General features: G+C 41.2%; 1 protein-coding gene across 4 annotated transcripts in view; it reads right to left on the bottom strand.

The window, feature by feature from the left end:
• LOC126190763 (hemicentin-1-like) overlaps nucleotides 1–22,615 on the bottom strand; it is a 1,169,490-nt gene that overhangs the window by 432,244 nt on the left and 714,631 nt on the right. For 3 of the 4 annotated variants that reach the window (XM_049931283.1, XM_049931286.1, XM_049931284.1), the window contains exon 4: nucleotides 9,740–9,924. In XM_049931283.1, coding sequence (XP_049787240.1) covers nucleotides 9,740–9,924 — 185 coding nt within the window. The remainder of the gene's footprint in view (nucleotides 1–9,739; nucleotides 9,925–22,615) is intronic. The other variant, XM_049931285.1, reaches the window with a different exon arrangement.

The following is a 22,615-nucleotide window of genomic DNA, read 5'->3' as shown; positions in this document are numbered from 1 at the left end:
CTGTCGCGGCATGCTACCAGTGTTAAAGACTCGCGATGGAGCTCCGTATGCCACGGCAAACTGGCTGACACTGACGGCGGCGGTGCACAAATGCTGCGCAGCTAGCGCCATTCGACGGCCAACACCGCGGTTCCTGGTGTGTCCACTGTGCCGTGCGTGTGATCATTGCTTGTACAGCCCTCTCGCAGTGTCCGGAGCAAGTATGGTGGGTCTGACACACCGGTGTCAATGTGTTCTTTTTTCCATTTCCAGGAGTGTATTTACAGTACTCCGAACGAGAACGACTCAGCGCTCCCTACCAGCTTTTCTGAACTACTGTACACAAAAACAGCCCAACATCCTACCCGAGCTCGCCCATCTGAGTTCTGCTACGTGATTAAACGTTTGTTCTGCTGTCAATATGTGCTGTCCTCGTTACACTACACAAGCAACTTGTTTGCACTCCGCTTGTTTGCGTACAGCCTGCGAGAGTTTCATTACGGCAAAGAGGATCTTCTTGTTTGATTTTATAGACAGCGGGAAAGTTCTTACATTATTTTTACGTATTTTTAGTTTTGATATCATGGTTGTACATAGTAATGAAGCGTACATAGTGTAAATACAGAGTGTTTATAATTAAACATTCAAAACGCTGTGGAAATAACACCACTGGTCAGAATGACGTCAAACTGCAACGGAATGTTATCGGAGAAGGGGGAAATCGTATGGCAAAAGAAAAAAAATAGTGTGAAAATTGATCAATAGATGGAGCTGTATGTGTCAGAATACGTAAATGAAAATACCTGCACCTGTCATGCGCATGATTAATTGAAGTTGGTACAAACACGCCGGGTACAGGGGTTTTCCTCCGTTCGCGTCAGCTACGTTCGCCATGACTGTCTCATAGCAGGATTGCGCTCTGCTTGTAAAGCTGCATTACAGGAATGATGACTGTGCATACGTCGCTCTGCAGAAGATCCGGACACTGACGGGGTTTGAAAAAATGCGTTGGGCCGATGACTGCCGTGGGTCTGGAGAAAATGATTCGGAAATTCGAAAAGAGTGGTTCTTTTGGTGTGCAGCCTGGTAGAGGGAGGATACGAATTGATTCGACGTCAGTGGAAGCAGTGGCCACAGCAATGCAGGAGCAGACGAGTGGTGGTGTGCGAACGTGTAGTGCACGGAGAATTGCCCGAACATTGGACATATCTGTAAGCACGATGTGAAAGATCCTACGAAACATGTTTATTTGCCATTCATTCAAAATTACCCATGTGCACGAGTAGCTTCCTGTTTACCTGCCAGCAAGAGAGACCTCTGCTTTAGAATTTCTTGCTCCCATGGAAGTGGACAATGATTGGCTGTGGAAGATTTTGTGGACAGACGAATGCAACTCCAACTGACAGGATATGTCAATACACAGAATTGTCGAATGTGAGCAACGGAAATCCACACGCAAATAGACCAGTACCACTTGATCCTGGAAAGGTCACTGTGTGGTGAGGGTTTACGGCGTCATTTATAATAGGGCCACATTTTTTCGAAGAGACAGGTGGTTCCGGTCCTATTACCTGAACCGTCAGTAGAATGTGGAATAAGCATTTTTTGCGCAACCACGTCATTCCAGCTCTTCAACAGCGTGGATGTGTGGATGAGATCATTTTTATGCACAATGACGCACCTCCGTACATTGCAAATCCAGTTAAGCAACTGCTGAAGCGCCATTTCGGAAATGCTAGAATTATCAGCAGCCATTTCCCTACAGCCTGGCCGTACCGATCACCTGATCTTAATCCGTGTGACTTCTGGCCTTGGGCTATCTGAAAGATGTTCAGTAAACTTAGCTGCATGAAAGGCACGCATTGCGCAACACATTCTGAACGTGACCCTGGAAACACTTCGATCAATTGTGGAACATGCTGTTTCTCGATTTCAACTTGTTGCAAAAAACGGTGGACAGCATACTGAACATGTTTTGCGCCTGTCACATTAATAATCCGATTTGGTTTTGCTTGACGCTTTTTATGTCGTTTTTGGTCTCAGAACCATTGAAAATCGATGTGATTCATGCTTTTTATGAGGGTTTTGGCCTCAGGACAAGTAAGAACCGGTGTGAGTGATGCTTTGTATGCGGTTTTTGCCTCACGACAATGAAAAACCGATTTTTCACATCCAGTGTGGAATGACCTTGCCGTGGTCGATGTGCTTACGTAAATAACAGTATCACACCTATACACCCATGCACACTGAGCAGTACAGTTTGTTTAACGTCAGACGTACACCTTAGGCTTTGTTCTATGATTCATTTGTCATTTGTAGTCGACTACTATTAAATTATGGTTCTTACAGCGCCATCTATTGCTACATTTTTTAACTATTTATATTTCTTCTGACATACGTTTTCCCCTTTTCCGATAATATTACATTGCAGTTTGACGTTATTCTGACCAGTGGTGTTATTTCTACAGCGGTTTGAAAGATTAACTTTACTTATAATCACCCTGAGTGATTTAGCTGCTCGTACCGCTGAATTTTTATGCACCCCACATCACCTTCAAATACTACGCGCAAAATTAATGTACACTCTCGCTTATTATGGGCCATTATTAGCCCTACAGAAAAGTGAACAGGACCTTTTTCTATGAAATTTCATGTAGTTACATTTTGTACTGAGATGCGTTCTTAGTGTAAGGCCACAGTTTCCGTATTATTCAAGAAACGTAAAAAAGTTACCTTCAAATTCGTTTTGCTTGAATAATTCGAAAACTGTGGCTCCAGCGAAAGCATATCTCATTGCATTTCCTTCAAAAAGCACCTGTTCATTTTTTCTGTATAACTAACAGTTTCTGCGTAGCGACCGAGAGATTATGAAAATATTGTGCATGGAATCTGAAGGCATTGTGGATTGCTTAAAATCCAGTGGTAGGGGCAGCTGAAACACGTTATATGTATCAGTTGAATGTGAATCCTCGGCAATAAACCGTTTGTTATGGACGGGTATCATACATTGCATTGACGATTGCGTATTTGTATTTATTTCAGAGAATTCAAGTCGGTTGTCAGTATTCTAAGTATTAGTAATTCAACGTCAATAGCTGTGTGACTTCGTAATGTTTCATAATGTCGAGGTAAAAATCGCCTCTAGCTCTGGCCAGTGTTATTTTTAACCAACTTCCTTTGGGGTAGTCATTAGCAATAAAGGCAATTCATCATCGAGACTAGAATGGTGGTGAACACGAGGATGGATTTTTTTATATCCAGTCTAAGAGATTTAGTGTAACCATGCCACTGAAGGAAATCACAATCGAAGACCTCGGCTGTAAACGATGGTAACAGACAAGCCGGTTGTTTAAAAAAAAATAGCCCAATAAAGTATCAAAAAAATCTCATAAATAGGTTATTTCAAGTTCATCCATTGTGACTTTAACTGAGGTAATTCTTTATATATATTTTTAAAATCATAAACTGTATCTTCAATTTTATTTTTAGACATGCATCAGTGGATTCACTTTTTACTTGAAAGCTGAGTGCACTTAACGAGTTTTAGCACTGACTTGCCACTCTTTACTTCCTGGGAGAGTTAACGAAACTTTAGTGGGAAATCATCCAAAGCTACAAATTTGGAACGTTTGAACTGCCTAGGTTTTTGATATTAAGAAATGCATTACCAACTTTATAAATTATAATGTATAACAATCTCAAAAATTAAACTATGACTCAGCACAATAGAAAATTATTTTTATTTTAGTCCTACTACAGCTAATAAACAATGCTAAGGACGCACCTTAACAATTCTGCTATCACGCTGTCACGTAAATTCGATGACCTTAAAGAATCGATTGTTGGTACAATGAAAAATTTTTCTGCCCAAAATAACGGACATGTATCACTATTTTGTAACTTCTATCTTCCTAAATGCTCGGAAGCAGGGAAGGATTCATAAAACCACTACCCAGAATGGAATATGCCAAAGAACCTTATGATTACAGGCCTTTTTGCATTCTACCAGCATTATACAAGACTTTAGACGTTCAAGATCATCTCACAAATTACTTAACCTCAAACAACCATTGAGATGATTACTTGTATCGTGCTCGAAAAACTCGCAGCACTACGACTGCTCATAAAAGTAACTGATACAAGAGACGACTACTGTGAGTCTTTTGGATTTCATCAAAGCTTTCGACACAGTCGACTTCGGCATTCTACTTGCTAAGCTCACAAGTAAAAATCTTTCAAGTACCGGGCAATGGTTCGACTCACACCTTACACCCGTCAAAGGTGTGTTCGCAACATAAAGTTCTCAATGGAGGGATGTAGTGTTAAGAGGTTCCACAAGGATCAGAACTGGGCCCATTATGTTTTCCATTATATGTTAATGATGTGTCGACTGCTGTCTTGCACTGAAAATATCATGTATACACCGAAGACGTTTAGTTATACGTAAGTTCTAGTCCAAAAGTTTGCGCACAGTGATACAGCAACTAAAGGCGTGCTTATCAGAGTGAGTGCAGAATATATGTCTGCAACTTAACCTATCTAAAGCACAAGCATCTTAGTCGTTCGTCCGTGTGACCGCTACGGTCGCAGGTTCGAATTCTGCCTCGGGCATGGATATGTGTGATGTCTTTAGGTTAGTTAGGTTTAAGTAGTTCTAAGTTCTAGGGGACTGATGACCACAGATGTTAAGTCCCATAGTGCTCAGAGTCATTTGAACCATTTTAGTCGTTCGTAAAAATACTTACTACCCCTCAGATCAGATAACCTCTTCCGCCCTTAACCCTAAACGATACAGAGATAACATTTTTTACTTTTGGAAAGAACTTGAGGATAATTCTGAACCATCACTTAATTAGGACTGAAAAGACAACTGAGGTCTGTAAGAATGTGTCAGCGTCCCTTCATTCTCTACAGAAATACAGAAAATTATTTCCTCTTGTAGAGTCACTAATATTCCCCGCTTTTAACGATTGTGATCCTATTATTCACTGACTTTCACAGGAACTGGCGATCAATGTTCGCGTAAGATACATTTGTGACGTACGCTGTTTCGACCAGACACCTACGAAATGTTATGATGATTACGTGCCCATAAGCATACAGATTATTATAGTCTTTGTTTACTCTTGCGTCTTCTCAGTCGTTGCACTCCTTATTTATCTTCAACACTTACACTACTATCTGATCAGCACAATAAAAATATTAGTTCTCAGCAAAGTAATTACCTCTGTGTGTTACTACACAACACTGTCATGTTCCGTTAAACATTTTTTTGTATCAGGAACACGACTCTGGAAGAATCTTCCTCAAAATATCAGACAAATTAAAATCCTTTCAAACTTCAAAAGACAGTCAATGACCCACCGTTATCATAATAGCTATCTCTTCTATTTACTTTCCTACTGCTGACTCTCGTCAACCTTCTCTTCCCGAACATTTTTTTTCTACTAAAATTCTGTTGTTTCGTAACAGCCACTGTAAATTTCATATAAAAAAAATGGTTCAAATGGTTCTGAGCACTATGGGACTTAACTTCTAAGGTCATCAGTCCCCTAGAACTTAGAACTACTTAAACCTAACTAACCTAAGGACATCACACACATCCATGCCCGAGGCGGGATTCGAACCTGCGACCGTAGCGGTCGCGCGGTTCCAGACTGTAGCGCCTTTAACCGCTCGGGCACTCCGGCCGGCAACTATTTTAGAACAACTGGAAATATGCCTCCATAAAATGTTAAATTAACAGACATATTTCGTGGCCATATTCATTTTAGTACTCTTAAAGAATTATTTGAAATTTATTATCGTATATATGCTAATTTATTTAAAACTCAGGCCTCTGGCAATATAAGACAAATTTCATCGTCGATATTTTCATCTTTAACTGAATCAGTGAACTCTTTTAAAATGTATAAACGAGAGTACGTCTTGAGCGACGTGACGTGTGTTTATAGAATGGGTAAACCAACGACTGCTGGCATTAAAACATTAAAAATATTACTTCTTGCGTTTGCGGTGTGTTATTCAGTTTTTCAGTATTTCTCATCATATTTTCCGTCACTTGATTCACGAAACTCAAAATCTGACATCTAACCTTGAGGTAACAGGAATACATACATCGCCCGCGAACGAAAACGAAGTCACTGTCACGACGTCCATTGCTCAACTGGCTGCTAGCCCTCTACCGTAACAAATGGGAACTACTGAAATAATTTCCTGCTAACGCTGCTACACTGCAGCGCTGTACAGCATTCGACCATAGATACTAGTAGACTGGCGTTGCTGTGCGGAAGCTATAGGGCTGGTGTGACTCCACATAAACCACGTAACTGTTGGTAAAACGTGGCGGGATTTCAAATCAGCGGTCTGCCATCCTATGTTTGTATCGTATTTTCTCCACATTTCTCAATTGACTGCCAAACGCTTCCAACAAAATTAATTTTTTATTTGTAAAAAATTATGCCAGAACTACATTTTGACCTGAATTTGTTCACAATACCATTTATAAAATCTAACAAATAAATCTAACGCCACTCTGGTGTGCAGCGGGACGAAATTACTACGAGGTGCATTGAAGTTCTAAGGCCTCCGATTTTATTTTCTAATTAACTACTCACCCGAAATCGATGAAACTGGCGTTACTTCTCGACGTAATCGCCTTGAAGACGTACACATTTTTCACAACGCTGACGCCATGATTCCAAGGCAGCGGCGAAGGCTTCTTTAGGACTCTGTTTTGACCACTGGAAAATCTCTGAGGCAATAGCAGCACGGCTGGTGAATGTGCGGCCACGGAAAGTGTCTTTCATTGTTGGAAAAAGCCAAAAGTCACTAGGACCCAGGTCAGGTGAGTACGGAGCATGAGAAATGACTTCAAAGTTGTTATCACGAAGAAACTGTTGCGTAACGTTAGCTCGATGTGCGGGTGCATTGTCTTGGTGAAACACCACACACGCAGCCCTTACTGGACGTTTTTGTTGCAGTGCAGGAAAACATTTTCGTATGATGCACCTGTTACCGTAGTGCCCTTTGGAACGCAATGGGTAAGGATTACGCCCTCGCTGTCCCAGAACATGGACACCATCATTTTTTCAGCACTGGCGGTTACCCGAAATTTTTTTGGTGGTTGTGAATCGGTGTGCCTCCATTGAGCTGACTGGCGCTTTGTTTCTGGATTGAAAAATGGCATCCACGTGTCATCCATTGTCACAAACGACGAAAAGAAAGTCCCATTCAACCTGTCGTTGCGCGTCAACATTGCTTGGCAACATGCCACACAGGCAGCCATGTGGTCGTCCGTCAGCATTCGTGGTACCCACCTGGATGACACTTTTCGCATTTTCTGGTCGTCATGCAGGATTGTGTGCACAGAACCCACAGAAATGGCAACTCTGGAGGCGATCTGTTCAACAGTCATTCGGCAATCCCCCAAAACAATTCTCTCCACTTTCTCGATCATGTCGTCAGACCGGCTTGTGTGAGCCCGAGGTTGTTTCGGTTTGCTGTCACATAATGTTCTGCCTTCATTAAACTGTCGCACCCACGAACGCACTTTCGACACATCCATAACTCCATCACCATATGTCTCCTTCAACTGTCGATGAATTTAAATTGGTTTCACACCATGCAAATTCAGAAAACGAATGATTGCACGCTGTTCAAGTAAGGAAAACGTCGCCATTTTAAGTATTTAAAACAGTTCTCATTCTCGCCGCTGGCGGTAAAATTCCATCTGCCGTACAGTGCTGCCATCTCTGCGACGTATTGACAATGAATGCGGCCTCGTTTTAAAACAATGCGCATGTTTCTATCTCTTTCTCCAAAAATCGGAGGCCTTAGAACTTGAATGCACCTCATATAAACTATCCAGTAAAGTAAAATGTCGTTAAAATTCTTTTAAACAAAAGAGTGGGTTCGTGTCAAAACTTTAAACATTGGATTCACCGCGTTTTGAGCTCCAGTCACTTATAAAAGAAAATGGGATATGGGAATTATGTTAGCTATAGGTGCCAAAATTGTCGAATTTAGGAGCAGGTCCATTTTTGAGTATCAATTTTAGGTGCACTTCAAATGTTCAGTTTCCACTATTTTTACAAACGTTTAAACTATCAGTTTAAAAATATGATACTTTAGATGAAAGGTGAGACTTTGAAGTTTTTCCGTTTCAAAGCTGCCTTCGGTTTTTTTCATCCTTAGGGAACCTATGAGTAGGAACGAGAAACAGTTATACCTACTTCTGTAACCGAATTATCACAGATACTTTCCTAAATGTAATATGAGTCTGAATTTACATGCATCACTTACAACACTATAATTTACGTGATACTCTATTTCAAGTGTAAAAGACATATAAAAGTCACTTCAGAAGATTTCAATAAATGCATCTGCACTATCATAGGAACATTTACACGTGAAATGTAATGCCATTTCCCCAGACAAAACGCTGTGTACATCATAAGCGCAACACGAAACAATGATGTTTTGCCAACATTCAAGTGACTTCAGCCCAGAGATGTTGGAGCCACGAAAATGACGTCAGGGCCAGTCTATTGTATTTATGGTCGAAGTGTACAACACACATGGTAGACGTTTCCACATTACTCACACCTTTCCCTATTTATTAGGTGACCACAGTATTACTGCGCCTGGGAGTGACGGTGTTCCGATCGGCTTATCGTGACTGTTTATAGTGATACTTCCCGAAAGTCAGAACCACATGTTAGTATGTTGTAAGTAGGCTGTTTATGTTTCCTTATTGGCAACGTTACGTAGCTCTAGGCTGTTTATGTTTTCTTATTGGCAACGTTACGTAGCTCTCTGTATGAAAATCACTGGCTGTGCTGTGTGCAGTCTGTGGCTAGTTTGCATTGTTGTCTGCCATTGTAGTGTTGGGCAGCTGGATGTTAACAGCACGTAGCGTTGCGCAGTTGGAGGTGAGCCGCCAGCAGTGGTGGATGTGGGGAGAGAGATGGCGGAGTTGTGAAATTTGTAATACTGAATATCATGAACTGCTATATGCATTATGACTTTTGAACACTATTGAGGTAAATACATTGTTTGTTCTCTATTAAAGTCTTTCATTTGCTAACTATGCCTATCAGTAGTTAGTGCCTTCAGTAGTTTGAATCTTTTATTTAGCTGGCAGTAGTGGCGCTCGCTGTATTGCAGTAGTTCGAGTAACGAAGATTTTTGGTGAGGTAAGTGATTTGTGAAAGGTACAGGTTAATGTTAGTCAGGGCCATTCTTTTGTAGGGATTTCTGAAAGTCAGATTGCGTTGCGCTAAAAATATTGTGTGTCAGTTTAAGCACAGTCATGTATAATTTTTCTAAGGGGACGTTTCAATGTGCACAAATGTCTTGAAATCATTCACAATGCGATGCCCTTACCTTTGGCACACTACCTTTTTACTACAACAGCGTGTTTCCGATAACTGCCGCAGGAGTCCAGAGGTTGTAATATCGTGGTCGGGTTGTATACTACTACTTCTGCTTATTATTTCCTATACAATGACTAAATAAAATTTGCAATTGTTTCTAAAATGCTTCGTTTGCGGACCCATGTGTACTCGAATGTCTTGCTTCTGTTATGGTGTCACTTTCCGGTACTAATTATGATGCAGCGTGCACCCAAATTTTGCAGTCGGGACACCTCTGGCGCCTGTCTCAGCTGGGAGCCCCAAGCGGCCGCTTGTGCCGTCACTCTTCATCAAGAGGAAAGTTGCGCAGTGTGCGGAGCAGAGGAGACGGGGCAGGTACTCACCGGGCTCGTAGTGGGTGGAGGCGCGCTGCGTGAAGTTGGTCTCCGGGATGCGCAGGTCGCAGTGGAAGGTGGTGGGCGCGCTCAGCGCCTGGTCCTCTGCGACGGTCCACGCCAGCACGTCGTAGACGCTGTCGCGCCGCGACGAGTGCACCTTCACGTCCGCCGCGGGCGACCTGCACACAAAACTGCTTCATTCCACCGGCCGCGCCGCTCTCACTGCCAAAGATCAACACCAAGTGTTAGACGTCACTCTCACAAACACACCCACGTGGTTAGAAATTTAGCTATGACATACAAAGCCAAGCTAACCGACCTGCAAATACCTGAAAAAGCCTGGTACTTAGCTCAGGTCGTCCCGGTGTTCAAATAAATAGGAAGGGCCGTACAGCAACCGATGTACGAGGGTCACCCCAAAAGAAATGCACACTATTTTTGTAAAAATACAGTTTCCATTCTGCATGTGTGAAAGTTTTGCAGTGTGTAGATACATCCTTCCCGCTTATTTTCAAACTTAGTTCAACCTGGCGCCGTCATAGTATTCCTGTGCTGTGAAAACGAGACAGTAGGAAACATCCACAAGAGGTAGATAAAGGTGTATTGAGATGCATCATGTAAATTCACCCAAGGAAAAAAAAATTCAAAACTACACCTTCTGCTGTAAAAGTTATGGCTACGGTGTTTTTCAATTCCGAAGGGCCGGCCGGAGTGGCCGAGAGGTTCTAGGCGCTTCAGTCTGGAATCGCGCGACCGCTACGGTCGCAGTTTCATCCTGCCTCAGGCACGGATATGTGTGATGTCCTTAGGTTGGTTAGGTTTAAGTAGTTCTAAGTTCTAGGGGACTGATGACCTCAGATGTTAAGTCCCATAGTGTTCAGAACCATTTGAACCATTTGATTCCGAAGGACTCTTGCTTGTGGACATCATGCCAAGTGGAACCACCATAAATTCTGATGCGTATGTGACGACACTGAAGAAACTTCAAGCTCGACTGAGTCGTGTTCGACCACATCGGCAAAAGCGGGATGTTTTGCTGTTGCACGACAATGCACCGCCACATGTCAGTCAAAAAACCATGGAAGCGATCGCAAAACTCGGATGGACAACACTGAAACACCCGCTTTATAGTCCTGACCTGGCTTCATGTGACTATCATCTATTTGGGAAACTGAAAGATTCTCTTCGTGGAAAAAGGTTTGAAGTTGATGACTCCCTTGTGCACGCTGCCAAGGTCTTTAATGGGCCTTAATTTATGATTCACCCTTTCACTTCGAATAATTCAGTGTTAATAACATTGGTTCAACTTCAGGTTACAAAAGCTCCGAAGGAAAAACGTTCTGTGAGCCGTTGTCTCCTAAAACACTACACGGTGCCAAGAAGTAATACAAAATGAATTTTCCCTTAGAAAAGCAGCAAAAAGGCGTGCATGTAATGAATGCACATTACATGAAAAACTTAAAGCATGCTATTGAGTGGCGTCGTTGGACGCCTCAAGAGAGTATTTTCTGAGACAGTGAAAACTGAATTGGCGGAGATTTGTAACAAACTAGAGGCTATGTTCTATTGCCTTGCGTTGAAACACTTCAAATACGCAGCGTAGCAGTTTGTCAGAAGTAATGGCGTAAACAACCCATTTAGCGAAGAAATGCAAATGTCTGTGGAAGAATGGCCTCGCTCATTCAACGCTCTTCATGATTTAAGTTTGTGAGAACCGGAGAAAATCAGTATCGGCACGGTGACGGTGCTCAGTAAACCACAAATGGAATTTTTTTCAGGTACTTGGAAACTTTGCAATCTAAATATAATTTTCCGAAGCATCAAGTCTATAATGAAGACGGGTCCGGAATACGGACTGTGCCAGGAAAGTGGCAGAGAAGTGTGGCACGAAAAGGCCAAATAATTATAATGATATATTGTGTTTTGTGTCCTTGTATTAAAATGTTTTGTACTTAAATTAATGACATATTAGTGTGATGTCTCGTGTTTAATACGGTCACTATGATCGAGACAATGATGATGATGAATTTGATGACGGTGGTGATTTTGATGTAGTAAAACGTTAGACAGGTTAATAATGGCAATATATGACAAATACTGTAATTGGTATTTACTCTATTATAACTACAATAAATTCAGTTTTTGCAGGATTTGGCCAACATCAAAAGGATGTGAACCCCAGGCCTGGGTCTATGATCCATTTTCTTCAGTTGTAAGATTTAATACATGATATAAGCAATCTTGAACTTATGGTATCGTGTAAAGTATGATCCTAGGTGTAGCATGTACAATTTTCAATGTCATGGTAACCAGAAAAGCAGAAGGGAAAGACAGAATTTCTTGAGTGCGCACTTCTACCGCCGCCTACACAACGGCTCAAGCCGGTCTCGGTGTAACACAGCCAGCTACATTCAAAGTTGATAAATAGACGTGGCTGTGGAGAGAAAAAGTAAAGGAAAAAGTGTATGTATAAAATGCAGTTTTCAAACAGTTACAAGCTTCCTGAACGAGACAAACCTTCAGAACTTCAAAACCACCAAGAAGGAGACGAAACAAGCAGTTACAGAGGCTAAAGTAAATCACCAGCAATATTTATATAACTAGCTAACAGCTAATGAAAAGGATAAATTCATCTAACTACTGGCCCGAACGCGGTGTAGAGCAGGTCACGGTATAGAACACTACAGGTGCGGAAAGGATAAGAATGGTCAGCGGCTCCACGACAGCAAGGTCACTGTGGAACGTTGGCGAGAGTATAATCCCATTGGCGAGAGTATTTCAGTGACGTATCCAATGCTGAATTCCCTGCTCCACGTATACCAAGAGGTGATATCACGACTAGAGCAGTTTTATGCATGTCAACATAAGAAGTCGAAGTTGACATTCATAACAAGAAAAACTGAAAGGCTTCAGGACCAGACGAACTTCCTGCAGACATTTGGAAAATTGAGGGACTTAACGACAAATGGACCCTCTAGAGGGCAGAATTCTTCAACTCCATCATTCATTGCGAACATAAACCCACCGATTGGTAATCTAGTATTCCAGTACCTATTTTTAAGGGCAAGGCTGACCCCCCTGAATGTGCTAACTACCGTCCAATCAGGGTACTCCCCCAACATTATAAAGCTATTCGAAAGTATCCTCGGTGATAGGCTGCGGAACACAGTGCAGCTCTCAATAAATATATTGTGGATTTTTGAAGGGATATGGTACGGTAGACGTAATTTTTGCTGCGTGACAGCTCATGGAGAAATTTCACAAAAAAGGAAGTTACTACACCTTGCCTTTCTTGATCTCGAGAATGCACATTAGATGATTTGGTATGCTCTTCGTGATCATCAGGTTCCAGAAGCGTACATCAACTAGATAAAAATGCTGTACAATACCACCATCAGCCGGGTGCGATGCTCTGCGCAACTGACATAGCTTTCCAGTAACAGTCGTCGTTCCTCGAGACTCAGCTCTGCCTCCAGTGCTCTTTCTTATAGTAACAGATACCATTACGCACGACTTACAGACGTGTGAACCGTGGACAATGCTGTACGCTGATGATGTGTTGCTCGCGGAAGATACCAGTGATGATCTTGAAACTCAAGTCCAAACATGATGTGACCGTCTACAAATATTTAGCATCTGTTTAAACATCCACAAGACAGAGTACCTCGAAAAGTTTCCATCTGAAACTATCCAAATTAAATGAGCTCCTGTTACCAAGGCAAACTCATTCCAATATCTAGGTTCTCGACTATAGAGTGACGCCTGAGTGAATGAGTATGTGCGAGCAAGAATCAGACCGAACTTCATGCGATTCAGAGACGTCACTGGCATTCTTTGTGATAAGGAGACCTCTACGCTCCTAAAATCAAAGACATTAAGCACAACGGTGAGGGCAGTTGCAGTATGTGGTACCGAGGTTTATCCCACACCTACAGGTGTGGAACGTTCACTACAATCCATGGAAATGTGGAATTGACGTCAGTAGGCACATCAACAATACTAGCTGGATTGGCTCCTGTCAATGGAAAGATGCAAGAATAGAGACTTATTTGGTACGGATACATCATACGGGCATCACTTCCTTTACTAACCAGTTCGGCCTATCATCTCGCTGTCGAAGGACAGAAACAACGTGGAATACCTAAATTACGGAGGCTAGACACTATAAACGCAGATGTAAGATCAAGAAGCCTAAATTCGCAGGAAGCGTTAGACCGTAAGAAATGGCGTGTAGTGATCCAAACAGCAGACCCCGCTCCAACGTGACGGCGTTAAGAAGAAGAAGATTGGGATTAACAGACTTGCACGCAAATAGAAGTAAGCGTGTAACAGAAAAGGAACCACATTCGCCAAGTGCTGAGCCGTTTCAAAAAACAGACGTCAGAGCTAGCGCCCCTTAATACTGCCACTATCCCACACTCATTAAACTTCGTGCGAAATCATTATCTCAATAAGTGTTTCATATCAACGGGCCACTAAAAGAAGGAAAATTTCCTAAAATAGCCCCTTGGAAAATTTAGCATTGGAAATAATACCAGAATGCGCCAGATCGACATGTTACAAAGTGATAAACCGGACAATAGCGATCAATTCCAAGCTTTACTCCATCCATTTAAAGGCGTCGGCTACATGTGAAAATAGTAATTCGGATAACACAATCGAACATCGTTTTGAGTGCCCAAAATTTCTCGCGGTATGGGAGACATCGTGCGGTCAAAAGAATGAACATATGCAAACTAACGAACAACCCTAATACCTCCAAGGTTATGGGATGAACACGAAGAAGTAACTAATCATCTAAAACACGGGACTACATATGCCAATTTCTCGACATTCCAGTGTTACAGCTTATGACAATATTTTGACATAAAATGAAAAACTAGCATAGTGGGCCAGCTCCCGAGCTCACCCTGACTGGAATGTGACGGCAAATCCGTTATGACTGCCTGTTGCGGTGGATTACAGAACCTGTCGAATGGAATGGAGAGAGTGTCAACACATATCAGATTACTCAGACTGGACTTAAATTCGCGTATTCACACACCACAGCGCGATTCTTTGCACGATAAAATTACAAAAATGTATGCAACGAAATTTCGTACCGAGTATATTTTCTGCATAAAACTGACGCAAAAGGGGTGCTCGAATGTTTGCACGTATTGGCCATTTAGAGAGAAAACGTGTATTTCGATGACGCCATCGATATAACTGCATCGATTCAGACATTTGTATTACGTACTAGCTGAGTACCCGGAATTGCCGGACATGTATTAATTTCAATTCTGTTAGTCAGTCTCATCCTTCACCGTCTCTACCCAGCTCTCTGCCACACACTCTGCTCATTTGCTACTCATCTCTCTCTCTCTCCATTTGCCTCTCTGTGTGCCGTACAGTGAAATAATTTTATAGGCACATTCGACAGCATATGTGGATGCTCACAGCCCGATGTGTTGGAATGGAGTTGGTAAAGAAGTAATAAATTCAGACGTCATGCACTATGCGGCAGTTTTTCACACATCTCAGTGTTTATGACGTCATATCTCCTGTAATTTGTGCCGTACAGTGACACAGTTCTGTACGTATATTCAGTTCTACATATGAGGAGTCTACAAAATGTGTCGCGAATACAGTCAGTGGTAAAGAAGTAATAAATTAAAACGTAATGTTTGATGCTGCTTTTTACTAGATGAACAGCCAAAATGTAAGTGGTAAACTATTTTTACTTTCAACATTTGGGGGGGGGGGGGGGGGGGCGGGTGATGGAAGCGAGGCTTGAAATTATGCTTTAAGTTTGTTGCAAGTCACTCTCGTTATCAAATACTTAATAGTGAGCGTAGTAGCTTTATATTATACAAAGTGTACGTTATGCAATGCAGTAGCGGTATCGAGGTAGCGGTTGAACACATTGAAGATTGTATAAGCGTAGTATTTATTAATTTCAATCTATCACGGAGCTCATATCAAAAAGAAAAGCATATACACAAATTTGATAAAGTTCAAAAGTTAAATACTTAATAGCTTTTTCAAGGAGTAAATATTTTTTTCCTAACTTGGGTAATATTCTCGAAATCAACACTTTGTATCACACACTTCCTAAGGTCGCCTATGTTGTTCCTCACGTTTCCAGCTATATCCTTATCAAATTTCATCGAAATCGGTTCATCGGGATATTAATAATATCTAGATGTCTTGCATCAATTGGCAGTTTTTCAGGCATGTCAGTGTTTATGACATCATATATCCTGAAATTTGTGTCGTATACAGTTAGCATCAAAGAAGTAATAAATTAAAACGTTAAGGCTAATATGAAAACGGAGAGTAAAAATGTTCCTTTCATTATTATGGGGGTGGGAGGTGTAACCGACAAAAATTTTCGTAAAATTATGAAAATAAGTGAAAAGCTTTTTGGAGACACTAAGTACTATACCTCTTAAATACTGTATAAATAAAATTTGGGTGTTAGACGTCGTGATCTACATTTCTTTTTCACAACCACTCTTCCCCCTTTCGTAGGTATTTGGTTCTTTGCCGGGCAGTGATTCTTTCCAAGTTGGAAGGCGCAAATAACGGTCGGAGAAGGTTTAAAAATCTTTGCAGTCATCCTGCGGTGAAATGGGCGCCGAACAAAAATTGTATTGTATATGCCTTCCGAATTGTCACCAGGAATTACAGCAGGAAACACGTGCAATTATTTAGCGCCAACACAAATTAAAGTGCAGTCGTTCTCATTATTTCTCCTTAAGCGGAGAGGTCACACAAACACGACGCAGCGTAATTCTAAACGTTTGGAGATGCAGCGGATCGATTTAAACATCTACTTTGAAGAGTATGTATGTTTTGTGAAAGACGTGTTGCGCTGATAATGTATTTAAAATATTCCATCTGGCCGCTCTTAATGTATTTTAAAAATGTTTAACATTGACAATATTTGTAGTTCCTTCTGTGTTATGACAGGTCATTTATTTTTAACTAATTAGTATTACACTCCATCAATGTTTCTGGACAATAATTCTGATGTTCAACATCTAAAAACGTATTTCTAGGATATATATCATTTAGTGAGTAATGTATACTACAGAATTACTGACTCGATCAAAAAGATAAAATTAAAATAGGTATACCTAGAGCAGTAATGGAGCTCGCCAACTCAAATATTCTTGCACAAAACTATACACACTCCACTAACTGAACCACATAGCTATGCAAAAGTGAATTAATATATTTGTTGTATATCTGATTACATATTTGCCAAATTGAATTTCTTTGACGTCAATTCACTACCGAAAATATGGTGCTAAATTTTGTCAGTAAATTTTTTATATTGTCAGTTCGCAAGGAGTCGTGCAGTGTGGTCCGCATACGCGAATTTTGGTGCAACCGGCATTCACTTACACTTTTTGTGCCATATATTCATAGTGACGAGATCCTCAAAGACATAGAGAAAAAAAGCAATGCTAGGATTCCTTCCAAAGCCTTAACTGAAACGACCCTCATGGGTGAGGAATAAGTGAAAAACCTTACCTATACATTCATTTAATAGGTAATAACAAGCTCATCACAAAACGTGTAAATTTATAACACATTCGCGTGTAGTTCTAACGTTGTATCTCATTATGGAAAAAGCAGTATTTTTAAAAAATGACGATACATTCATAGGATTTGCCGAACTAGGAAAAAATATTAAAAGATATATAAATCGAATTGTAAAATTCCGCGTGGCATGGTTCATATTCGTCCATGGAATATTTGGCAGGCAATTTCTTTCTTAGAAATCCACTGGAAAAGGACCGAATGGGAAACTCGTATGTTGTAGCAGAGTAACGACTGTAAATCGCGTAACAACTCGAGCTGGACTTAAGTACATTTCTGACTGTCTTGGTGTGTACTTGGTTGCATGAACTGTGAGCTGAGAACGTTGATGTTATCCTTAAATTTAATTCGGGCTGATGGCAAATGTTCAATTTTGAACTAAAGAAATAAAAGAACTCTATGCAAAATTTTAACAGTATATACGTATGCAGAGAAATGGGCTGGTAATCTGACGCCGTACTGAGGTAGGTGAATCTTTTGTAGTGAACATTACGCCGAATATAAGTGATCAAACAAACATTTACACATCAATTCAAACCCGCCCCGCGGCACATAGTGTCAACAGTATGCCGAGAATACCGAATATCAGGCATTACCTCTCGCCAAGGCCAATGCAGTAGTCGAAGGCCTTCACTTAACGACCGAGAGCAGCAGTGCACGCGTAGAGTTGTCATTGCTAACAGACAAGCAACAATGTGTGAAATAACCGCAGAAATCAATGTGTGACGTACGACTAACGTACCCGTTAGGACAGTGCGACGAAATGTGTCGTTAATGATGGACGGCAGCAGACGACCGACGCTAGAGTCTTTGTTAACAACACGACATTGCCTCCAACGCCTCTCCTGGTCACGTGACCTTGTCGGTTGAACCCTAGACTACTGGAAATGATCAAATGAGTACCGATTTCAGTTCATAGGGGCTGATGATAGGGTTCAAGTGTGGCGTAGACACCACGAAGCCATGGATCCAAACTGTAAACAAGGCATTGTGCAAGCTGATAGTAGATCCACAATGGTGTGAGTTATGATTACATGGAATGCACCGGATCCTCTGGCTCAAGTCAACAGACTGACTGGAAATGGTTTTCAGAATGAGATTTTCACTCTGCAGCGGAGTGTGCGCTGATATAAAACTTTCTGGCAGATTGAAACTGTGTGCCGGACCTTTGCCTTTCGTGGGCAAGTGCTCTACCAACTGAGCTACCCAAGCACGACTCACGACCAAGCCTCACAGCTGTAATTCCGCCAGTACCTCGTCTCCTACTTTCCAAACTTCACAGAAGTTCTCCTGCATAACTTGCAGAACTAGCACTCCTGGAAGAAAGGATATTGCGGAGACATGGCTTAGCCACAGCCAGGGGGACGTCTCCAGAATGAGATTTTCACTCTGCAGCGGAGTGTTAGCTGATATTAAACTTCCTGGCAGACTAAAACTATGTACCTTTGGTTGGAAGTTGTTATCTTCGGCTACGTGGAGAACACCTGCAGCCTCTCATGGACTTCTGTTTCCAAACAATGATATCATGTCACAAGTGTTCGAGACTGGTTTGAAGAACATTCTGGACAATTCTAGTGAAAGATCGCCCGAAATAAATCCCGTCGAACATTTATGGGACGTATTCAAGAGGTCAGCTACTACATAACATCCTGCACCGGCAACACTTTCGCAATTATGGACGTCTATGTAAGCAGCTTGGCTCAGTACCTCTGCAGGGGCCTTCCAACTACTTTTTGAGTCCATGCCACGTCGAGTTACTGAACTACGCAGGGCAAAACGAGACCTCACAGGATATTAGGAGGTGTTCCATGACTTTTGCCGCCTCAGTGTAGGGGACCCGACTTCAGCGTAACAACACTTCGACGAGACTCAGCCACAGCGGCGTCTCACCTGAAGATGACGACCAGGCGGACCGTCGAATTTCTTTTGTAGATCCGACTGAAAAGAGTACAAGACTGTTACAAGTTTTTTCGCCGAGAAGGCTTACGAAGTCACGATCTGGGATGTGGTTTTCCTGAAGGATGTGAAAAACGCAGCGTAGTCTCAAGATACGAATTTACGAGGTTTTCATCAGAAAATTGAATATGTGGGAAAATCAACTATAGAAAGGGGCAGCATGATAACGTATGTGCCAAGAGACATCTTGGAATAACTTCTGTAATAGTAGCGGAAGCCGTAGTGATCACAGACTGTAGGGGAACGTATATGCTGGAATATATTCTACTTTAGCAACAGTAAGATTACCATTGTCCCTGTATGCACTCGTTACCCCTGAATATCTGTCATTCCAACCTGATCTTCCTCATTTCTCATTATTTTTGGCCGATGTACTCTTCTTAAATTTCCTTTCCCCAGAACTCACTTTATCACAAAATATCAATTTTGTAGACCTGTAAATTCTCTTATATCTGCCAGTATCATTGTTATGAATGCCACAATTATTGTCATTGTTATTATTGTTACTTCTGCTATTGTTATTATTCAAATTATTATTATTGTTGTTAATACTGTTAGTGGCTGCAGCTGCAGTAGTACAAGTAATACTAGTATTAACTTCACTAGTTCATAGTTAGTATAGTTTATTCACACTGCCACTTCAGACACTCAAATCATTTTAATACTAATTGTCATATTATAGGTGTTATTGTTTAGGTAACTAAGACGTGATAGATACTGTATGTGTGAAATACGGGTCCGATCTAAGAGAGGACCAGACAGCCCTACTAAGATCAGGTTAAACAAATAAATAAAATAAATAATAAGTGAGAATGTTTGGTCTAGATGCTCCTCGGACATGAAGAGATAGTACAGGAGAGAAATGAAAAGTGCAGACTCCCAGCCCCACCCCTACACCCAATAAAGAAACATTAATGTGTACATGTTTGCGTGGATAACTGACACCAGCTCTCGATGGGCGTGGCTGATTTCCTTTGCCTGAGGTCGTAAGTGATGTGTCAATGACGTCGCTGGTTTTCAGAGTGTTAGTTATTGTTTTTTCAGGCTACACTGTCTTTAGTCTGTCCTACATCTACTTTGAACCCCGTCCTGTTGAGCGGCATAGCCTAATAAAGCGAAGAGTGGCTCCTGAGGTTTGGAAAGAACGGAATTTCAGTCGAATTTGAGACGCACAGTGGTTTTTCGTACTGAAAATAATTTATTTTCCACCATAGTCACACTAATTACAAGACGAAATTCTGTTTCTGCAGTGGTGGAACTGAAAGACGACAAATTTTTAAAGATCTGAGTATGGCCGAAAACTGTCATTTTATTTTGAAGTTAGTGTGACTGAGCCGGACAATAAATTATTTTCATGCTGCTAAAGACTGAGAGGATTTGAACATATCTGCTAAATGCACCTCATTCAGGCAACTGCATTTGCCGCATCTCAGAAAAATAAATAAATAGAACGCCACTACCATGTTTAACTTCTCCCTCTCAACCAGTGAAGCACGGTGTGTGATATGTTTCTCACCTGTCAGATACTTTTGTCTCTCACTCACCAGGAAAGTAATTAACGACACACATCGAGAGTTATGGGGTACGAAACATTTTCAGTTATTTAAGTAATCCATAACTGGCATTAAAACGTATTATCAGTGAGCTTTAGCCAACTGTTTGCGGGCGCCTACAAAGAAAAACTTGGCAAAGGGTACGGCAAACATTCACTTTAATTTACAAGATGAAAGCCGCACTCACTTCAAAGAGAACCTTCCCCCAGAAGCTACTTATCTCTGTAACATCTTCATCAAACAAAGGTGCTGCAAGTCTGTTCAGACGCAGAGGAAAACATTATCATCAGTTCAGAAAAAGACACAGTTTTCAAAGAAAAGCATGCCATGCGTTAGCTAACTTTAAACCGTAATAACACAAAACTTATCTCAAAACATTGCGGCGTTATAGCAGGTGAGTATGTGCCGTTCGTCATGAGAAGGTTGTTTATCACAAAATTTACCCATTTCATTTGTAACATGGTTTCATTACGAGAACCTAAACTTCGATAAAGCTGTACAGTACCTCATCATCCTTTGACATCACCGATATTAAGTATATGTAGCACTCATTGGGATTTAACATGGAATTCAACTAGCCACTTTAGTGAGTGCGCTATCTTTAGTGGGCAAAGTAAACAGTGATATCTCTTCTCGGAATGACTGTACACCTGCTGCCTTGACATTTTATTCTACTGAACATACCTAGCGATCCAACTAACACATATCTCGTATGTTCGTAGCCGAAGGCTCTTCTTCTTGCAAAAGACAGGCATTAACACATCATCAGAATGAGTGAATACACATCTCCATGCAGTAAATCACAGTTTGACAGTATTGTAAAACTGTATAAATAACGTAATAAAACCCTAAAGGAAACGTATCTACTCTCCCCCAGCTCTCGTCCCCTACTTCCAAGTACTTCCGCTCCCGTTCTTTCAACATCGTATAATTATTTTTTACATTACAGGTACCTCATCGCACATAGACCTTCCCCTTTCCACGACTCACTCTGTCCCATAGTCTTCCCACTACCTATAAATAATGATAAGCGCACGCGCGCGCGCACACACACATACACACACACACACACACACACACACACACACACACACACACAGCACCCACACACCCAGACACACACACACACACACACACACACACACACACCCAGACAGACACACACACACACACAGTCGTTAAAAGTTCAGTACATCCACAACGTGCACCTGATAGTAGTTTGCTAGTACGGATGTAGATGGAAACGTTAAGAACATGCGTGTCATCCTCAAATAAGCATGCAAGGAAACAACAGAACAACACATACCTACGTAACAAATTTGGTGTTGACATTGTGAAATAAAATCAAAATATGTTTGTAATAGTTAAAACAACAATGGTGAACTTAATAGACTTCTTAACAAGCCTAATACGACGTTAAACAGGACGGTATCACTGGGGAACTGTTAGTAATATGCTAAAAACACGAAGGGATGCAGTGATTTCCAATCAGAAATTTAAAAATAAACAGCAAAACGTTATGTTTGTTCCAGATAACACGACGTATAAAGCATATTACACATTAAAACACCGTCCCTAAAAAATTGATGGCGTTGCATGGAAAGAATACAACAGTGCGACTACCTTCAAAATAAAATAGTATTATAGACGTAACGTATAACATAATGGAGATAATAGACGCAGCTGAGTAACATGTGAGAAAATTTTTAATTTTGTTTATGTACTAACGTAAATTAAATGGAGATGACTTCAAGCTCGATTTATATTACCCTTCAGATAGAGA

This window comes from Schistocerca cancellata, chromosome 6 (genome assembly GCF_023864275.1).
Source record: "Schistocerca cancellata isolate TAMUIC-IGC-003103 chromosome 6, iqSchCanc2.1, whole genome shotgun sequence".
Classification (NCBI taxonomy): Eukaryota; Metazoa; Arthropoda; class Insecta; order Orthoptera; family Acrididae; genus Schistocerca; species Schistocerca cancellata.
This window is presented reverse-complemented; position numbering and strand designations above follow the sequence as displayed.